General features: G+C 39.6%; 2 protein-coding genes across 2 annotated transcripts; one reads left to right on the top strand and one right to left on the bottom strand. All coding sequences in view use genetic code 11, as the record gives it.

The window, feature by feature from the left end:
* Positions 1 to 722: 722 nt before the first annotated feature.
* EGR_02160 (Mitochondrial folate transporter/carrier) lies at positions 723 to 6600 on the bottom strand (the record flags this gene model as incomplete). Its single annotated transcript, XM_024491409.1, has 7 exons — positions 723 to 846; positions 926 to 1071; positions 2079 to 2347; positions 4152 to 4240; positions 4308 to 4436; positions 4512 to 4698; positions 6390 to 6600. The coding sequence occupies 7 exons, from the start codon at positions 6598 to 6600 to the stop codon at positions 723 to 725; spliced, it is 1155 nt and encodes a 384-aa protein (XP_024354262.1).
* A 247-nt stretch (positions 6601 to 6847) lies between these two features.
* EGR_02161 (Glycerol-3-phosphate dehydrogenase) lies at positions 6848 to 17247 on the top strand (the record flags this gene model as incomplete). The annotated part of the gene is made up of 13 exons (XM_024491410.1): positions 6848 to 6871; positions 7868 to 7996; positions 8932 to 9106; positions 10293 to 10515; positions 11927 to 12090; positions 12612 to 12945; positions 13017 to 13210; positions 13287 to 13480; positions 14460 to 14711; positions 15683 to 15862; positions 15934 to 16164; positions 16694 to 16792; positions 17146 to 17247. 13 exons carry the CDS (start codon positions 6848 to 6850, stop codon positions 17245 to 17247), a joined length of 2301 nt encoding a protein of 766 aa, XP_024354263.1.
* Between the last annotated feature and the right edge of the window lie 2188 nt (positions 17248 to 19435).

The following is a 19435-nucleotide window of genomic DNA, read 5'->3' on the forward strand; positions in this document are numbered from 1 at the left end:
TTCCCCTACATCCACGTTCAAAGTTTAGTGAATCGGAAAATCACATCCAGAAGAGATGCCGCCTATGGACATTTCATCTGTTGCTAAAGCGAATGCTGGTATGGCCCCAAGGTTTGGTGTTGAGAACTCAACAAAGAAAAATATTGCTGTATAAATCCCATGGATAATGCAATCAAAGTAGATACGAATAATACTCATTTCTGACCTGGGTGCGTGAAAACTACAGTGTCATAAGGAATGAGGTTCTACATTCCTTAATGACATTGTTTCCGGACAGTGCCTGGCCTCTTGCTAAGGCACGCGATCAGCACTACGGGAAACATTTGGATTGTGATTTTGACCCGAGATGTTTGGATTACAATGTTCGTAAGTGAAGACGTATGGGGCAGACAACTTGAAACACCAAGCATTTACTAGATAACCGCCTATAATTAACCGCAAATTGGATCTTAAAAGCTATTTCATGTCTTCTAAGTTAGTATTAGGAAGAGGCAAACAAGCTACAGACAAAGTGGTGTAACCGAACTGTTGAGGGCGTCATGATTGAGATGTAGTATAACCTTTTATTGAATATTTTAATGCCCAAAATTCACATAATTCGCGTTAACTATGTACACAAATCAAGTACTAAACATTTGCGCCTAATTAAAATGCGCGAATCACGGTAAAAAGTGACGCGAGTAGGTGACCCTTCAGTCAGCATCGGTCGACTCTGGTGCTTGTTACCTCAGCGCAGTCAGCCACTTGTAGCAGTTTTCATAGATCACAAACATCAGACCACCTGATGGAGCTGTTCGCAAAATGTTGGCCAGAAGGCCCTTATAGAAACCACGTGCACCCTCGTAGCTGGAAAAGAGAAAGGAGTACTTCGATCCCATTACGACAAGGGGCATAACCTAATGAAATGAATGAAAGTAGCAGTTACCTCCAAATGGTCTTGAGGAGGTTTGCTAGACTGGAGTAATTTCGATGTTGCTCCTGCAGACGCGTTCGCACGACCTGATGGGGATATGTCAGTGAAAGGACCATTGCCTTGGAAATTATTCCTATCAGAAGATATTCAGAGGCTTTCTAAAAATAAAAAAATGATTTATTGGTTTGAGAAGTTTGATAACTGCATCATTTCAACATGGCCTAGCCCATCGTAGTAACATGGCTGGCATTATTATATTCGAAATATGAAATAAAACCAAGGTTGACAGTAGATAGTCAAAACTTCAGCGAGCCCGTGCGCTTAAAGATGCCATATGAGAAACAGATGCAATATTTTGAATGAGGTCGTCGCAATGAACGTGAAGGTGAGTTTCAAAGTTGAGCAACTAAGGAGACACGAAAGGGAAGATCGGAAGGTAATAAAGAGCAAATAATCCCACACTTAAATACAAATATGTCCATTAATAGTTTACAAGGTTTACAAAGTGGCGTAAATAAGGATTTTAGCAAGGCGCTAAGGATGTAAAAGGCGGTCACCAAAGATAATGGGCATTTACGGTTAATAGATTAGTGTGTCGTGGTTACAAAGGGAAATAAGGACAAAACCGATTTAACTAGGAGCTAAGGCGACATTAACGTCATACAAGCGTATTTAAGACACAAGAAATATGAAATAGCGCATTTAAAGGACTTCATACAGCAGCAGCAATGGCGGTATGTTTAAACGAAAAGTAAGCAACGCCGCCAACGTTGGACAAGCAGCATACTATAGTGAGCAGCAATAATGTGGAAAAGTATCAGCAATGACGAATCAAAAAGAGCTTCTATTGCACGACACTAACGTAAAAGCATGTACAATATATCCACAAGTCAAACTTTTAGAGTATTTAGCAAAGACAGCGTGGGGTCAGTTGCCTTAATGGGCAACAAAACACAGAGCTTGGGAAACACGGTTAAACCAGTTTGCAGGTAAAAGTCGTTCATGTGTGAAATAGTGCGCAGAAGTAGCTTAGACATCCATCAGAGTCTACATCGCTTTAAAGTAAAAATGACTTACTGTAGGTCATTAACTAATATACCACTGATAGGAATTCGGACGTTTTCTTAGATTATTTTCCAAATCAGAAGAAGGCGCAACTACTCACCAAATGAGTGTCAATAGTGCGTTGGCGGCAGCGACAGTTGTAGAAGTTGCGCAGCTCTTCGTAGAGCAAAAACTGCACCGCCCCACTGGAGACGCCTATCATGCCAGGCACAACGCCGCGGTAGAAGCCACGGATGCCCTCCGTCCGCCACACTTCCATTAGGGTGCTCCACGTGGTCAGACGATACGAAGCTCCCAGCGTCTCGTATTGTAGACACATGCGAGTTTTTGCTACCCATATGGGATTCGTCAGCCACAGCACCACCGCGCCTGCAAAAGTTGCGCTTTGGTTTATTTAGGTCCCACAACAGACTTTCTATCATCTGCTATCAGATGGCCGGGCCATAGCTGATATGATAAACACCTGACACCAAACGGACCCATAGACAGTGAAGGACTTTTGAAAACCTTTCAGTGAGTCAACAATTATGCTACTGAAATCTCAGTTGACTACTTCGCACTGATAACTGGATTATGATTAACTGCAGTTTTGATACGATCTTCGCTTTCAGTGATGCTGAATCACTGTAATTAGTAAAAATTAAATTTGCCCAATCAATTGTGGCATTACAAGTCAATCACGATATAAATGTGGCTAATAATATGGACTTTATAGCAAAGCGTGGGCTCTACTCTAGAGTTCGAATGATTTCTGAATGTAGTATGAAATGCTGCTACGATAAACAGATTAAGGTAAATCTTAGGACTTAAATAATGGTGAGACTTGCCTGTCACATTAAGTTTGCTATGACTTCATAACTAGTTAACTGCAGGACAATTTCGAGTTAAATGTTGTCACAAAAAATGAGCTAATGAAAAAGAAAGAGGTAGCTATCGTTACTGAGATTCATAGAGAAGCTGTAATATGCATCCCACCTAGAATCATTACTAACATGAGAGAGATGTATATGCAAAGCGCATCATAAGATTGTCGAAAGGTAATGAGTCTACGCATAGATGTTGCCAAATTAAAATACTTTGGGAGTCTTGGTGTATCATGTAACAGTCTAATTTATTTGGTTGCTATGTAAGTTGGATTAGTGTTGAGATTGTAGGGGATATATAACCCAACTTTACCAATTTAATGATCAACAGTAATGCCCGTAAATTTCTGTGACGTAAAGCCAAATGGTCAAGAAAATCTCGTAACCGAATGAATATTGGTATTAGCAAAATATAAGACGAGAAGCAAGCATGAGTAAATGGGCGAGACAAAAAAATAGTAAAAAAAGATTTGCAGAACAAGGTTGATTAATGTGCTGTCATCTAGAAAATTGGTTATCTTGAGGCAAATGGGTTCTACCGCGAATTATTCGCATAAAAGTAGATGTGTGGCCACACATCCAGACTGTAGGGTTTTTACATTCATTTTGCAGTTCAGACGAGTAACTGTATACGTTCACTAAAGATATGCGAGATAGGGTGTGTCTATCGGTCTAATAAATTTTCAAAGCATACTGAGGTAGGGTTTAAATTATTATGCACACAATCCCATTTTACTGCCTACAAATGCACTCCAAAAAGCTCCTAGTTACTAAAACGCCTCTAATTTGAAAAAAGGATAACGTTACGATTTTAGGCTTCACCATCAACAATTGTATATGCTCTAGTACGTTGAGGTTTACCGTGGGACGTTAATTATGCGTGCATTCACTCTAGTAGGAATCTGCTCAAATAGAGACCAAAATTACAGTAATTTTAAAGGCTGCGCCAAATTCGCTACAAATGGCTATTAGATTCACTACGAAGACGAAGAGAGTTCCTCTAAGATATGGCAAATTCGAACTGAAAAAAACCCAGGTAAATGCATTCAAAATTCGCCACTGCACAGGGACGTAAGTCCCACTTAAGTGTAAAATATACATAAAGTAATGATCGATTCCTCGATAGAAAAAAAAATTACAAAACCAACTACACAGTGGTTAAAATCATTGCCAAATCAAAAGGGCATGGTGGTTGCAGTGAGATCGTCGTATCAAATAGTAGAAAGTAATGGCTAACCTCCAGAAGCATGAGAATTAATTAGTCTGGTTCAGTCAGACAAAACAAGGGTCAGGCTGCTAAGGTGACTTACCAGAAACACCAGCCAGGGCAAGGTATTCACCTGATCCTAACATCTTAGATTCATCACCATCTTGGGCATAGTTCTTGAGCGCACCGTAACTAAAAAGCGCAGAGAAGAAAAAAGTAGAACAAACAAAAAGGCACAATGCAACAGAGCGATGCTTACAATAGGAAGTAAAGGCCCCAAGAGACCGCGTTACCCATTAAGTTGGGCGCAGCACCCTGATAAAGACCAGGAAAACCCTTCACCCTGTAAATTTCACGCAGGGTCCCAACGAAATGGGAGCTCACGGGTCTATGAAGGGAGCAGAAATAAACAATGAAGTGGACTAAGACTGCACACCGGTACAGAATCGGTAGAAAATTCTACCGGATCTTAACCGCTCCGTAGCCCTCATTCACTTGAAGACGAATTTTGGCCAGCTCTAGTGGATGGAGGATGGCTGTGGTCACGGCACCGCTCGTCAGACCGGCAGCCATTTGCTCCCATTTGAGGTGCGAGAAGTAGCAGCTAAGACCGCAAGCCTCGGAAGGAGAGGATATCTCCATCCCTTGTGCTGCCATCCACAGCATCAAAGAAAAAAGTGTACCTGTACATGTGTTCGTCAAGTTTTTCGACATCATCACAAGCAAAAATGGGAGCACTAGCTAAATATGGGTTTGTTTATAAAACACACCCGAGTTATTTGGAGGCCCAAAAAAGGTCATTACCGGGATGATAAAAAATAACGCAACTCACACTGTAAGAAGATGGACAAACAGAGACGTTTGTATCTTTCAATAACTAGAACTGTCAACCAAAGTATACATTTATGCAAAGACGTTATTAGGAAACCGTTCAAACACCCCTAAAAACCAGAACAAAATTTACTACAGCTGGCTGATGAGAAGGTCTGCCTTTTTTCAAAAATGGTGTTGCGATGCAAAGTCGAAGCGTTGAGAGCTACTAATAAAAGATTTTTGAAATTAGAAAGCAATGCTATAACAATGCAAAGGCCACAGTATCTGGGTCAATCACCAAGCATTTACAGACATGGTTTCCCAACGAATGACAAATAAGATAGCACTAGAGTAAGAACAACTGGTTTGCTTGGAGAGGGCAGTAGGAGTAGGCAATCTGTATCTTAGCACTGACAAAGCCACTAATGCTAAGGGCCAGAAGAAATTTCGAAAGTTAGACAGGGAGTTTTACCGAATTGAGCAGAGAAATGCAATTACCGCAACAACAAACACAAAAAGTGAGGTACCTGTTATCATCAGGTAGTTCTAAAAGAAGGCAATACGTCAAAATGGAATAATTTGGCACACTTTCAATGAATCTAAGGGTTCCAAAATAGTATTAGCCAAAAGTAGTCATAAACGGCCAGTATGAGTTAGTCAGTTTGTGGTCTTATCTTCTTGGAAACAATAGCATTAGAGTCTTTTCAAAAAGACTTGCCACCAAAAAATAGCTGGAATTATCGCACAGTATAAGCGGAGAAGCGTTAGAATACTGAATTGTCAATCCTGATCGGGGAGGGGTAAATGAATAAAAAAGGTAACAGACAACGATATGGCTAACACACATCAAAACGCGCAAAAGTTGGAAGGAGAGAAAGGAGGTTAGCTTGGGTTTTTCAGTCAGGTTTCCTTGCAGGAAACTAAAGTGAAAGACATGAATAGTTAATATAAACACTACAACGATTTGCATTAAAATTTTGCTCATAAGTATCCCAAACTCCACAAAATTGAAATTGTAAAATAAAACAATTGAACTCACGTGAGGAGCAAACCAAAGACCTGGCAAATAGGCGACGCGAAGCGCACACCATCGACGTCAAGGTCGGGAAATAGACGAACATTTCAAAGGATAGAAAATTAAAAAATTAAGTGAACAATAGTAATCGTCTCAGAAAAAATAAAAAAGTAGCCTAACCGGTGGATTATATAAGTTGGATTAGTTTGCATTAATTGTAAGCAATACGCATAACTCTTCAAAGTAGGGTATTAAGAAAAAATGCTTGATATTAAAGTAACAATTCCATATGTAATAGACTATGTAAAACACAAATGCGGATCAATATTTAATAGCTAGAGGGAATGTAACAAAAGGTCATTACAAATTTTAGGTTCCCATAAAATATATTGTGATATTTTCAATACCGGCATTTGGTAAATTAATTTACCGGATCTGACCCTCCTTAAAAGTGCTTTGCTTGTGCAGTACAGAAAAACCAGACTTATTAAAACCTGATCCTAAGATAATAACGTATTAGAGTCTCATCAAAATGAATGCACGATGAATTCGATGATGTTTGCCGAAATACCAGGATTTGGAATTCGGTTCCCCAACATCTAATAGCTTTAATAGATTTAGTGTTCATCTCTTCCTCCTCGGCCTTCAGTTCCTCATAGGTCCCCTCTTCCCTGCTCCTCGTACTCTTGGAACACCTGGGTTGGTTTGATTTTGTCATATTCATTAGGGCAAGCAAAATGGGGAAAACTGGTGCAGAGTTCAGGCTTGCAGAACACCGACTCTTGTCACGTGGTTCGATTCGCACCCCCGCTCTCTCTGTGAAAGGAACATCAAAACAACATGAGAATTACATTGAATCAATAGGTAGGGCATTCATTATTTGTAACCATACGTACTGGGCACAATGAATGGAATTATTGCCTTTTAAAATTTAGTCCTCCTTTTCACCTAAATGGTTTGGTCAAGCAAACATGCATTACGTAATTCCTAGACATGTGAGCAGTGATTTTCGACAAATGCGTATCTCAGTGTTTGGAAACCCATTTGACCAAAATTTTGTAGGCTTGAGGTAAAAATTGTCACCTGTACTTTTATACGCTATTTTATGCTTCTTCACTTCACTGTTCTTTACATCTTTTATTTGTTTCGTAATTGCACGTCAAGGCCATTCAGGGCTGATCTGCTATAGTGTTAGGCCTCAATTAAGTTATTTTTCGGCACTTTATATTTTGGCTTAATGGTTCTTTTGAATAAGGCATTGTTAGGTTTTGTCAACGCTCTATTTTTCTGCTTCGTGGACGTTAGGCGGCCTTACTAGTCGCGCGTCCTTTCATTGAAAGCTTATTTGGCTTTAGGGTTAGTTACTTCTGCATTTTTAACAATTGCTCTAGTCGCATGGATTGTATTTCTGAAATTGCGGGCTCTCTGTGGGAGCTTAGTTCCTACTATTCAATCTTTTGCAACTTTTCATGCCTAATGAATATGGTGATAATTCACATCTGCTTCATTGTTCATTTCGCATTAATAAATGATAAATTTGGCGAATAAATATTTTGGCTCTTAATGCATACTTTTGGGCGTCACTGTTTACTGATTTTCATTCGATTTTTTTGAGGATATTTGACCGCTTCTTACTGCATTACGTTACGATCTTCCTTCTTTGGTAGCACGATACTAGTTAAGATTTTAGTAGGCACCAAGATGAATTAAACAGGCTGCATTAGATAAAAAACCCTAGCCTGAAGTCATATGAAACAAGTATAGTATTTTAGGATTCTAATTTTACCAACCCACATCCCACTGTAGTTATTTTAATCTTGCTGCTCTAATATTGTTGGATTTTCTATTAATTCATTTGCTTTTTTAAAATCAAGCATTCAAATTTATCTATTTTTTGACTTTCTTTGTTTTTGCTCATCCCGATTACTCAGATATGATAACTTCACTTAGGAGTTGTAAAATGGTCAATTAAAATGTTAAGTTTTACCTAGATGGCAATGAAAATTTCTGGATTACGAGTGGCATGGCAGCGCTTATTGGTGACTGGCACAGTTGCAGGTTTGGGAACTTTGGCCGTTATGGAATATGCACCAAAACTGTTAGAGGCTAAAAGAATGCGCGTAAGTTTTGCTGCAAGTTTACTAGCTCATTAGTTCTCTGTACCTGTACTTCATTCGCATTAATAAACATAAATATGATTCCGTGGTTGTTTTTGCATGTCTATAAGATAAAGCCGAATTTTTCTGTGACTTTCTCTACTTGTAATTTCGTCTTATTAAGTTAATGTGCGTATTGCTTAAGCACTTATCACCGTAAAATAGTGCCATTGAACGAGCACACCACTTTTTTCTGGTGGGATATGGCTTACTTTAATTTTAACAGCTCTCTCTTTTGTTTTCGAAGAGCACTTTTTCGGTGCACTGTCTTTTCACTAGTTTATTCTGAAATTACTCCGTATCGGTTAACATTTGGCAATTCATCGAGTACATTTTGGGGATATTGGTAGTTGAAACACAAATGTTCGATACAATGTCAACATAAAATTAGCTTTTTTCAGGCGGCCCTTAAGGTCTAATAAGGTTATTATATCAATGAAGTAACTCTCCTTCATTTCCTCTCCATATTTTAGTGTGCTCATTAGTTTAAATTAAGGTTTCTCAATACGCGTTTCAAACTTTATTATTCTGGGCATTTTCTGAAGTAGTTCTGCGCAAATGTGATATGGCGTTTCAAGTAGTTCGAAAAATCCTTAAAAATTGGTAATCATATTTCTTTATGGGTTTTCCATATGACGCATTATGCTTTAAAAGAATAGCTAGGCTGTTTCATACGTGCGCCAAATAAGTGCTTCCATGAAACGGAAAGAAAATTCAGAGCTTAGCGAGAACCATGAGTTCTAAAAATTCCAAATGGCCTAAGGTAGACCTACCTTGGGCCACCCTGTTTGCTGCACATTTTTTCACCACAAACGTTTTAAGTACTAATTTGGCTCATTCTTAGAGGATATGGGCTAATTCAAGGGCGTTTGTACCGTACTGCTCTTGCCTTTCTCTAGGCCTCTCGACTTCGTAAACCTCCACCGGAGGAGGAACTCGCTCTTTTTCGTGGTCCTCTCACAAGTCGTCAGCAAAACATCGATCGCATGATGAAGAACAACGATGTCTTCGATATTCTAGTTATCGGCGGTGGGGCCACCGGCACAGGTGTAGCTCTAGATGCTGTCACTCGAGGTGGGTCTAACCTATTGTCTATATTTCACAAGCCATCTGAATGAGCTTTTGGTATCACTTAGAGCATAACCAACGTTATCCGTAAAGGCCGTTGTACTGCAACTTTTCCGGACCTAAATTATCGCGATTTACGGTGTACAAACGGGGTTGCATTGAACTGTAACCGCTTTAATGTCCTCCTACCACCGCTTTAGGAAAAAGATTAACTTATCATTACCCACCAAATTTTTCTGTGTGATACAAGAAATCTTGTGCTTGTGAGGTAATACAGAGGAAGGTGTAACGACGCATTAATAGTTTGCTGCACTTTTTCCATGATGATCGGGCAATAGTTTACCAGTGAATGAGCATACCATTGAATTTCTATTAGATGCAGATAATATAGAAGAACTTGTCTTTCACTTATATGTGTTATACGATAACTTAGACCCATCTCTACCAATTTGTTACCATATCTTCTTTCGATTGAAATTCGTAGCGACCTCATGAAATATAACTTCACGACATCTTTTGGTTTTACAACCGTTCGAATATTTGCCGTGGCGCCTAAATAGTTAGGAAATACGCACTACTGCGTGCCAACATTGTTAACATGTGGGAACACTGACGTTCTTTTATTAGAGTAGCATTTTTTCCTGTTTTCAAGGTTTAAAAAATATTGGCTGCCGAAATCATAAATTTTATCGGCGTATGTTGCTGTATTTCAAATATGCGCTTTTGCATCCGTTTAATTGACAGATTTCCGCAATTTGAAAATAATATTTGTGGCAATTTAAATTTAGCACTATTTAGAATGTTTTATGTATTTACACCGGGTTTTGATCACTCGTCATGTGGCATAAATATTCAGCAATAAATTATTTGACCTTTCAATCTGACTGGTACAATTCATTCTTACCCGCGATTGACTTTGATTAACCTCTCTTTCTCTCTGTGGTGAGTCCTTGTACCGCAGTCTAAAAGGGAAACATGCAAACTCCAAAATATACATGAAGCAATTTTTATCACCATTCTTCCACAAACGCAAAACACGAGCGCACTATACTCTTTAGATCCCAAACAGCCATTGTCAAAAGGATCCATAAGTACCGCTTATGCATAACCTACTTTTCTATTTCGGCGTTACACTACTCCTCCTACTACATTCAATTATCTGCTTTACTTGAATGCGGATTCCTTTCTCCAGGTTTGACCACCTGCTTAGTAGAGAAGCAAGATTTTGCTTCTGGTACATCAAGTCGTTCAACGAAGCTGATCCATGGTGGTGTGCGTTACCTTCAAAAGGCTGTTTTCAATCTCGATCTGGAGCAGTATCGTATGGTGCGTGAAGCTCTGAGTGAACGAGCCAACCTCCTCGACATTGCCCCGCATATCGCGCATCCGCTGCCCATCATGCTGCCTATCTACAAGTGGGTGCTGTATTTCATTTTTTTGCCTTTTTTTTTCACTACATCAAGCGTCCTCTTATATTTGTCATGTTTGACCTACAAAGTGTGAAGCATCTACTCGTGATTTTAAACTTTTTGCTTGATATTTCATCGCTTTGAAACTGTTATTGACATAATGTAGACAGAAACGCTTTGATTTTGCTGATATTTGTACTTGAGATTCCAAATAATTTTGATATCTGTCGGTTATAATAATGTTAACATGTCGTTTTGGTCAGTTTGTCCATCAGTATGATCTAACTGGTAGACAACAGTGGTTTATCAACTACCTATTATATAGGTGGTTATATGTCACTGTGATAGTCAAGAGAATTAAAAGTACAGATTTCAGGTAAATGTATTCACGATGGCTCTATCAAAAATTTTTCAAATGAACCTGAGATTCAACATTTTCGCAGGTTAGGAGTTGATCATAAAGCGCCTGAAATTTGGATACCAGTAGTCTAGATGATGACACACCCGGGTGTGGCAATAATTCTTGTCTAAGGCATCCGCGTGTCTTCTTTTTTCGACTCTATATGCACTTTATAGGTAAGTGAATCCAGATTCTCTTTAAGGTCCCTCACAAGATCATCAATGTTTCGAAGCCAAATCAACACCATTGCACACACATGTTGCGCCAAGAAAACTTCTTTTGGAGGCGTCTTCAAACTTATTTACTTAAAATTCATTTCACAGTTACCCTAACTTCATACGGTCATCAAAAGTGATATTTATATCCGAGATGGCGTTTTAATGTGTAGCCAGTTTGCCTATTAACACTTTGCCCTATCATAATATGCACGCAGTTATTATTTATGCACTTTGCACACATTTCACCTCTCTTTTTTTAAAATTACAGGCAATTTTTAATAGGTTCGAATAGAAGACACTTTTTAGCTGAGAATTTAAAGACAAACCTCTCAGTTTAAGTTTTCATTGAAATCACTAAACATAAATTTGGATATTAAATGAGCACAAACGAGGATGCGTAAAAGTCCAAAAGTCCTAGTGGACTTTTGTGTCTCCTTTCAAAGGGATAAAAGCTCAAATCTCTTAAACAGTGGACTTTGGTTTTAATGGTTCATGTCCAGTTAAGAATGATACTTGTGAAAGAGCAAAATTAGCTGTTATTTAGTGTAAATGAAAATCAGCAGGTAATCCCGCATTCTATATACGTATACAAGATTAGAGGACACGCCGTTAGTTACGGACGCCTTACAAGTCACTTGGCATGTATGCAAGAAGCCGTCGCAACATGTGCCATATGAATAATCCTGTATGATGGTGAAATTCGACCTATCTTTCGCACAGTCTTTAGTTGAAAATTACTTTAAAGTTTAACATGCAAAGTGAGGCATAAGACAAGAGCGCAGTCTTCTCTGTTATATAGATGGTGGCAGGTGCCCTATTACTGGCTGGGCATAAAAATGTACGATCTGGTCTCCGGCACCCAAATTCTCAAGTCAAGCTACTTCCTTAACAAATCACGCTCTATGGAGATATTTCCCCACCTGAAAAATGAAAAACTGAAAGGTGCTCTCGTTTATTACGATGGTGAGTCGACGTGACGTTTATTTTCTTTCGATGGTGACGCAGCCGCTACGTCGCGGCGCCTCGCTACCCGTGAAAGAAAGGATATAACACTTTGATGTGGTCGTTAGTGTAGTGTAAACAGCATGCATTTTAAGGTGACGCTTTAAATCGGGGTGTTCGACTGTTTTTTTTTCGCTGATGGAACCTTGTGAGGATAGTTGGTCTAGCGCTTGAATTTAGGACATAAAATATATGCTCGATTGTGAGGTAACTACTGCCATTCTTTGAGGTTATTTACTGTTCTCACTATTCACTTTTATTAGGTTAACTAATTCATAATCTATAAGTAAGCATTATTGGGTTAGAATTTTTGTTAATTTTCATTCATGGCACAATTATTCCGTGTATTTTCGCTTGTGATTGCACTAGTTATTAACGCAATGGGTTTTAAAGGGTATGTCTATTTATTTAGGGTTTCTAAATATGTAGTTTTTTTAATTCTGGATTAACTAAACTTTGATATCCCTTGTGACCCCGCTCAGGTCAGCACGATGATGCACGCATGTGTCTAGACGTCGCCTTCACAGCCAGTCGATACGGCGCCGCCATTGCCAACTACGTGGAGGTCTTGGAACTGCTCAAGGGTCCGAGCGAAGACCCAAAGCAGAAAGATGTCTCTGGGAAACCAAAGCTAGTCGTAAACGGTGCTCGCCTGCGCGATCTTCTTTCAGGCAAGGAATTTGTCGTTCGCGCTCGCTGTGTCGTTAATGCTACCGGCCCCTTCACCGACGAAATTCGAAAAATGGAGAACAACAAACTGGATCCCATCTGTCAGCCCAGCTCAGGCGTTCACATTGTCCTTCCTAACTACTACAGGTGCGCTTTGGGGACTCCCAAAATGCTGCGTATCATGAGCAGTTAGCTGACGTTTTATTGTGCCACTTTAGCCCCGAGAATATGGGTCTACTGGATCCATCTACCACTGATGGACGTGTCATTTTCTTCCTGCCTTGGCTCGGCCACGTTGTAGCCGGAACTACGGATCATTCTTGCAAACTGGCCACTTCACCTGAACCCACAGACGATGATGTCCAATTCATTCTCTCGGAGATCAAAAGCTACCTATCTCCTGATCTTAAAGGTGGGCGTGACTGTTTGGATTCGCCACTTTTAATTAAAGTGTTTGGTGGAGCAACAATTTTTGGTACTCTCGATAGTTCGACGGGGTGATGTGCTCTCCGTGTGGTCGGGTATTCGTCCACTGGTGTCCGATCCAAACTCTAAGGACACGCAATCAATTGCGCGGAATCACGTTATCACGGTGGGCGAGAACAACCTCGTCACAATTGCTGGTGGCAAGTGGACTACGTACCGTAAAATGGCTGAGGAGACGGTGGATGAATGTGTTAAGGTGGAACATCTTCGCAACTTTATTGTTTGAATTTACTTTGCCTATTATTTTCTTACATTTTACGTCTGTATGGAAAAGGTGTGTAGGTTGTCAAGGCTGAATCTTTACCCTCATTATTTAATACGTGTTCGGAGTCTATAATGTACCGTTTATTTCACTTTACAGCCTGTTGCAGTACAGGGTGTTTTTTTAATGCCACTTTCCATGCATAAACAGCGGTTTGGTGTGGAGAATACGTGAAGGTGTAATAACAGATTAATGGAACGTACTCAAACTACGACATTTAATTAGGACCTACTGTTGTCATGGTACATTTTTAATGACTTACTTTATTGTGTTTAGCTAATAGACTCACACGACTGTTTCATTTGATTTGTGAGCCATAAATTCTACCGTAGTCTGACTCGTTATAATAGGTACTTTGTTTTAGCTTAATACGGTGGAGACGGTGATGCAGCTCCAGCGTGCGTTAAAACAGATAGTGATTAGAAGTATTCAGAGGTTGAATTTATTAAATTTCTGACGGTCACGTATTCCTCGGTCCCACTTTTAGTCTTTGCGATCGATATTGGCATCCATGCTTCTCTGTTGAATCACTAGTTTTTCTTATCCATTTGATTGAATGTAATCATGAGATCTCGGCATCTAATTCGGTAATCGACTACCAAATCGTGTCATTAATAAATGCATCCCCGAGCCCCCCATCAATTACTCATTTTATTCATCATAAAATTCAGTTGGTAAGGTTAATTTTCTTACCAATTCATCACCGATTTTCAATGAGCAGAGACACCGATATCATGTGGTCTTCTTGCTCTGGTGATTAGGAGTTTTTGTAGTTATTCATTTAAGTGTATTGAGAGAGATAATAGACTGAATATCTCCGTATTTTCCAAACTATAACGTCAAGAAGACTACCCAATCTGTAAGTCTTATTCATGCACAGAGAGGTCACGCATGTGTCCCTCTTTGTCTACAGGTATGCGGTCTCAAACCGAAGTCCAAGTGTCGCACTGTGGGCTTGCGCCTAAACGGTGCGCATGGATGGTCGCCCAATCTCTTCATTCAACTGTCCCAGGAGTACGGCATTGATCGTGATGTGGCCATCCACCTTGCCTCGACCTACGGCGGTCACGCTGTCAAAGTTGCTCAACAGGCCAAACTTACCGGTCGTCGCTACCCTCTAGCAGGACGCCGGCTTCATCCCAACTTCCCCATCATTGAAGCTGAGGTCAGTCGTAGAAGAGTTACGAATGAAGGCATAGCAAGTATTTTAAGAAGTTGAAGTAGTATTTTTCGTCTTATTAATGGACCTAAACAGATGACGATGAAGATTGTATTTCAGTAAGAAAATTACAATAAATCAGACGCTACCATATTAGGTAAATGCTGCGATTTGGAGGCCATTTTTCTTTGAATTTGTTCTAGAAACTTTGTGAACTTAGCAAGAGCTACGCAAAAATTTTCCAAATCCTACAGCAAGAATTTATACTTTTAAATGTCACGCAGATCTAAGAAAGCTGTCATTAGTAAAAGTCTATATTTTCGTTGAACTTCAAATACCGCTTTCCTATTCCTAAAAATGTAGCATTGGTTGTGTAGATTCACCTCCCTGTGCCATCTTCAACGGTGAGATCTTACAATAAAACTTTCTGAGGCACTGGGATGCACTGTTTTGGCAAAAACACTTCCTTTCGAAACCTCCGAGGAATGACCATGTTTAAATTCATCTTTTTGAATAGATTGTTAAGATCCAGAGTATAATAAAGTGCGCTCATCACGGGAGAGTAGATTCTTTAGTTCATTCATTTATTGTCAGCCAGGGCTATAAATCTTAAAATGTCTTCTTTGATCGCCTATGTTAAGTTGTCTTCACAAATGTTTCGATTGATAAATGCAGTGCGTAAAAAGCGTGTTATTGGTTGTCCTATTATACCTAGAAAATCAGTAAATTGGCGAAGAAATATGCATTTGTATTGAATAAATGAATTACAACAAACCGATAAAAAATTGCAATCACTTTTGGATCAACATTACAAAGTGGACTTATTACATGCACATAGATCAAGTGAAGTAACTCTGACACTTGAACTTCCCATTCAAAAAACGCAAAACCAGTCATTTTTACTAACGGACTCTAATCGTTGCCAGTCTAGTGAGAAATCATACTATTATAATCAATTTTACCATCTTTACCTCAAGGTCACAGAGGCATGTCGCGAGTATGCCTGCAATGCCATTGATTTTCTCGCAAGAAGGACGCGTCTGGCCTTCCTGGATGTCAGGGCTGCCGAGGAGGTCCTGCCCAAATTAATCGATCTGATGGCTGCAGAGCTCAACTGGTGCCCGCTGCGCAAGAAGAAGGAGTTTGAGGTCGCAATGGTAGAAACCGTTTACCATTCATCTGAAGTTTTTTGGCACGTTACTATTTATTTTTTCCCTGTGTTGCGTAGAAATTCCTCAAAACGGAGATGGGCCTTGCCATGAAACGCACCAAGACAGTTCCTGCCAACTTTTCCCCCGAGGAAGTAGAGAATATCAGAAAGCAGTTTAGCTCCATTGATGTCGATGGCAAGGGCTACATCACCTTGAACGATCTCCACAAATTTTTCGCGGTACTTATGAGGAATAGCGCGTTCTCCTGGTTTACCATCCCCGATATGTACTTTCTACCCAAAATAACAGTAGGCGCTATGGGTCGCGTAGTACTGCATTAACTCTGAATTGCACTGAATGTCAATGTTTTAAATATCTTTGATGTTTCCATTATCATAAAATGGATTTCATGAATTTTTTAGCTTCATACTCTTGGCGTCTTGTTCAATTTGATGTTCCTGTAAAACAGAACTTCCCCGATGCTTTACATCCATAATTCCCAAAACAGAACATTAGCTTGTCATCGAAACGCCAATTTTCCTAATTTACATAAAAGTAACTCAGGCAAGCTCATTTTGGGGCTTGATCAATTGGAGAAAATTTCAGACTGAACTCACTAGAAGGCACTCTTGTGCATTGTTTATGTATTAAAAATGAAAGTAATTTGAAAAGAAAATTCGTTTAATCAATTATCTGCATGTTTTGAGCCAAACTGAGGACCAGCAGTCTTCCATACATTCCAAAAACGTGCTTTTTCTCACCAAAGAACTAACATTCCTACGTAGTATAGTAACGTTAATTATATGCAATGCATTTATTTGTTTTTTTTTGTTTTAGAAACAAGGTGAGAGTGTAAGCAACAATACCTTGGAAAGTATCCTCTCTGACCTCGATTTGGATCGAAATGGCGAAATCGACCAAGTCGAATTTCTTGAGGTAACTCCTGTCTTTATACGATCCCTTGTGTTTTTGTGCTGATTTTGTCACGGCAAACGTGGTGTGTCACTTCGGATAAAAGTGGTTTTTTTTATGACCCACTATTTATTCTAGTATGGATGCAATGTTTGTTTTGTTTATGCACAAATTCATACATTTCTTCATGTACTTTTTATTCAAAATATCTCCAATGGCGATACTTTGGATCATTACCTTAAAATTCTAATGCTTACTGTTGTGTATTGAATTCGTCTTTTTCTACTCAATTCCCATTCTTTTTTACGTAAAAACAAGTTGTCGTGTTCAGCGTCAAATGTTAACGACATTTTCTTAACCTATCCTTTCTTTCGTAGTTTATGAGCTCCCTGAAGACCGGAGCTGTTCCACATCACACACTGAAGAGCGTCCTCAACCGTCCCACGATCCCAGTCTCCAGAAGCGGTGGTGGTGTCTAAAACGACTTCTCTGTAGCGGCAACGCTGATCGGTTATTAATTAGCTACTTTTTGCCTTTTCAGCTTCCTTTCTCCTGTGCTTTCGCATCTGCTGTTTGGAAACATTCTTTTCTCTTGCGCCACAATCCTGTGCCTCTTTTGATAGATTCAATGTGCAATTATGGAATGAAAGTTCCCAGCAATCCATTTCACGTCCGTTGAATAATTTTATAGGGAATAAAATTGAGTGAAAACATAGCCTTATGATGCTTTTCAAAGCGATTGTAAGAAGGATGTTGTACCAGAAAATTGGTAATTCAAGCATGTATCTTGGATATTACAAATCTTAATGTAAGTCGAAATATCTTGCACCGATGTGATATAGATTGCACGTTGGGTTCGTCAATCTGTGTAGTACTTTAATTGTCTGTTTAACTCTCAATTTCGGTAACAGGCCACATAGAGGCTCCAGCATTGCACCTTCGCTGGGTGGCCTGGCTTTTGGACCGTGCCAGCAGCCCCAATCCCTACTGGGCACCGACAATGCATTCTGCGCAGGTATTATCTTTCATCTTCAGGGAAGTCTCGGGGTGCCACATTGGTGGTAGCGGAAAGTGAACTCGATCTTATAGGACGTTTATTCTATTTCCTATTCCTGAGCGATTGATCTTGTGCATATGCTGTAGTTGGGAGAATCTGTGACGACCTCTAACAGAGGGGTTGGACATGACGTCTAGCTTCAACAACTGCCCCGGTCCCGTATTCTTCAGGAAAGCTATCAACAACTGAAGCGACATCAGCCGTGAACCATGTGGATTGATTTGTTAAAGAACCGTTTGCCGTACTTGTGTAGGGACATCAATTATATGAACATGCGATACCTCAATCACTTCTCTACTAGCTAGATGGGACCCAGATAGATATAGCTGAACAGCTCTGAAGTGAGAATAAAGTTCCTTTATGCCTATGTTCCCATGACTAGCTATGGAAACGCGTGATGGCCAGCACATTTTTCGTCCCTCCAATACAATTCTGATGCAGGATAAAACTCCAGATCCAGTAGAATTGCCATGAGAGATCAGTGACGTTGCTGTCTGATAACTTTTCAATAGCGAGGCAGTTTGACAAATGGTACGGTTAGTTCTTGGGTGTTTTTCCCGCAACAACATTTACGTTGTGATGGCTGACACGGGAAGTTGATCAAGGGGAGTGTCGGGAGCGACGCTAAAAAGAGGCGATGGGCTATGTAATATGAGGTTTGTTTGATTAGGTCTCGGTTTTGGTGACGGGGTACTCAGGAGACCCGTAATTGCACCTCCGCCGGGCGGCCTGGCCTTTAGGCCGAGCCAGTAATCTCAACCCGTACTGTACGCCAATAGCACGCATTCTGTCCGAGTATTGTGTTTTCTTTCTTCTTCAGCAAAGTCTGCTCCCCACTGGCTCAATAATAGTCGCATCGAACTTCTGATACAACTGTTTTAAAAGTATGATCCACTCAGTATGAGCTATACGAGCTAGCAACTTAAATTAGAGGAATGAGTTTGTGGAGGACATGGCTCCTAATACTTGCCAATATGCTAAATAAATTTACGAGAAATGAGGTAGTTAGGTCGAACTTTACGAATCGAAATTAATCTGTAAGAATCGACGTTAGCTTGATTTGATTTCAGACGTTCTTAAATACACTTTAACATTCCACTAGCTATTTACAATATTAATGAAATTAAGCTAACTCCGAAAACCGCAATCCCTTGTCCGAGAATTTAAAGCCCCTCAAAAGATCAAGATAGATTGGATGAGTTGAAGCAGGAAATTTAGTGTACATACAGTAACATTTCTTTCATAGGTATACGAATAACGAGAGACAATCATGCATATAAACTTCCGCCTTCCATCTAAAATGCATCCTTAATTAATAGAATGGTTAACCACATTATCAGTTTCAAACATTTTCCACACTTTTAGCCAAACCAATCTCATGCTACTGTTTATGGGTTATTAGTATTATCATCGAAATGATTTTCTTAGCCACTAGGCTTGAAAATATTTACGAGATTAAATAATAATAAATAATAATTAAATAATTCTACAATTTTTTTTCAAGCCCCTAATAAAGGGTAAGCAAATCGAAGAGGTCTGGGCAGGAATATGCTTATATTAGCTTTGAGAGCTCGAGTGAGTAAGTTATGTAAAAAAACAAAGACTTAACA

The sequence above is a fragment of the Echinococcus granulosus genome (assembly GCF_000524195.1).
Source record: "Echinococcus granulosus chromosome Unknown EG_S00009, whole genome shotgun sequence".
Lineage (NCBI taxonomy): Eukaryota > Metazoa > Platyhelminthes > Cestoda > Cyclophyllidea > Taeniidae > Echinococcus > Echinococcus granulosus.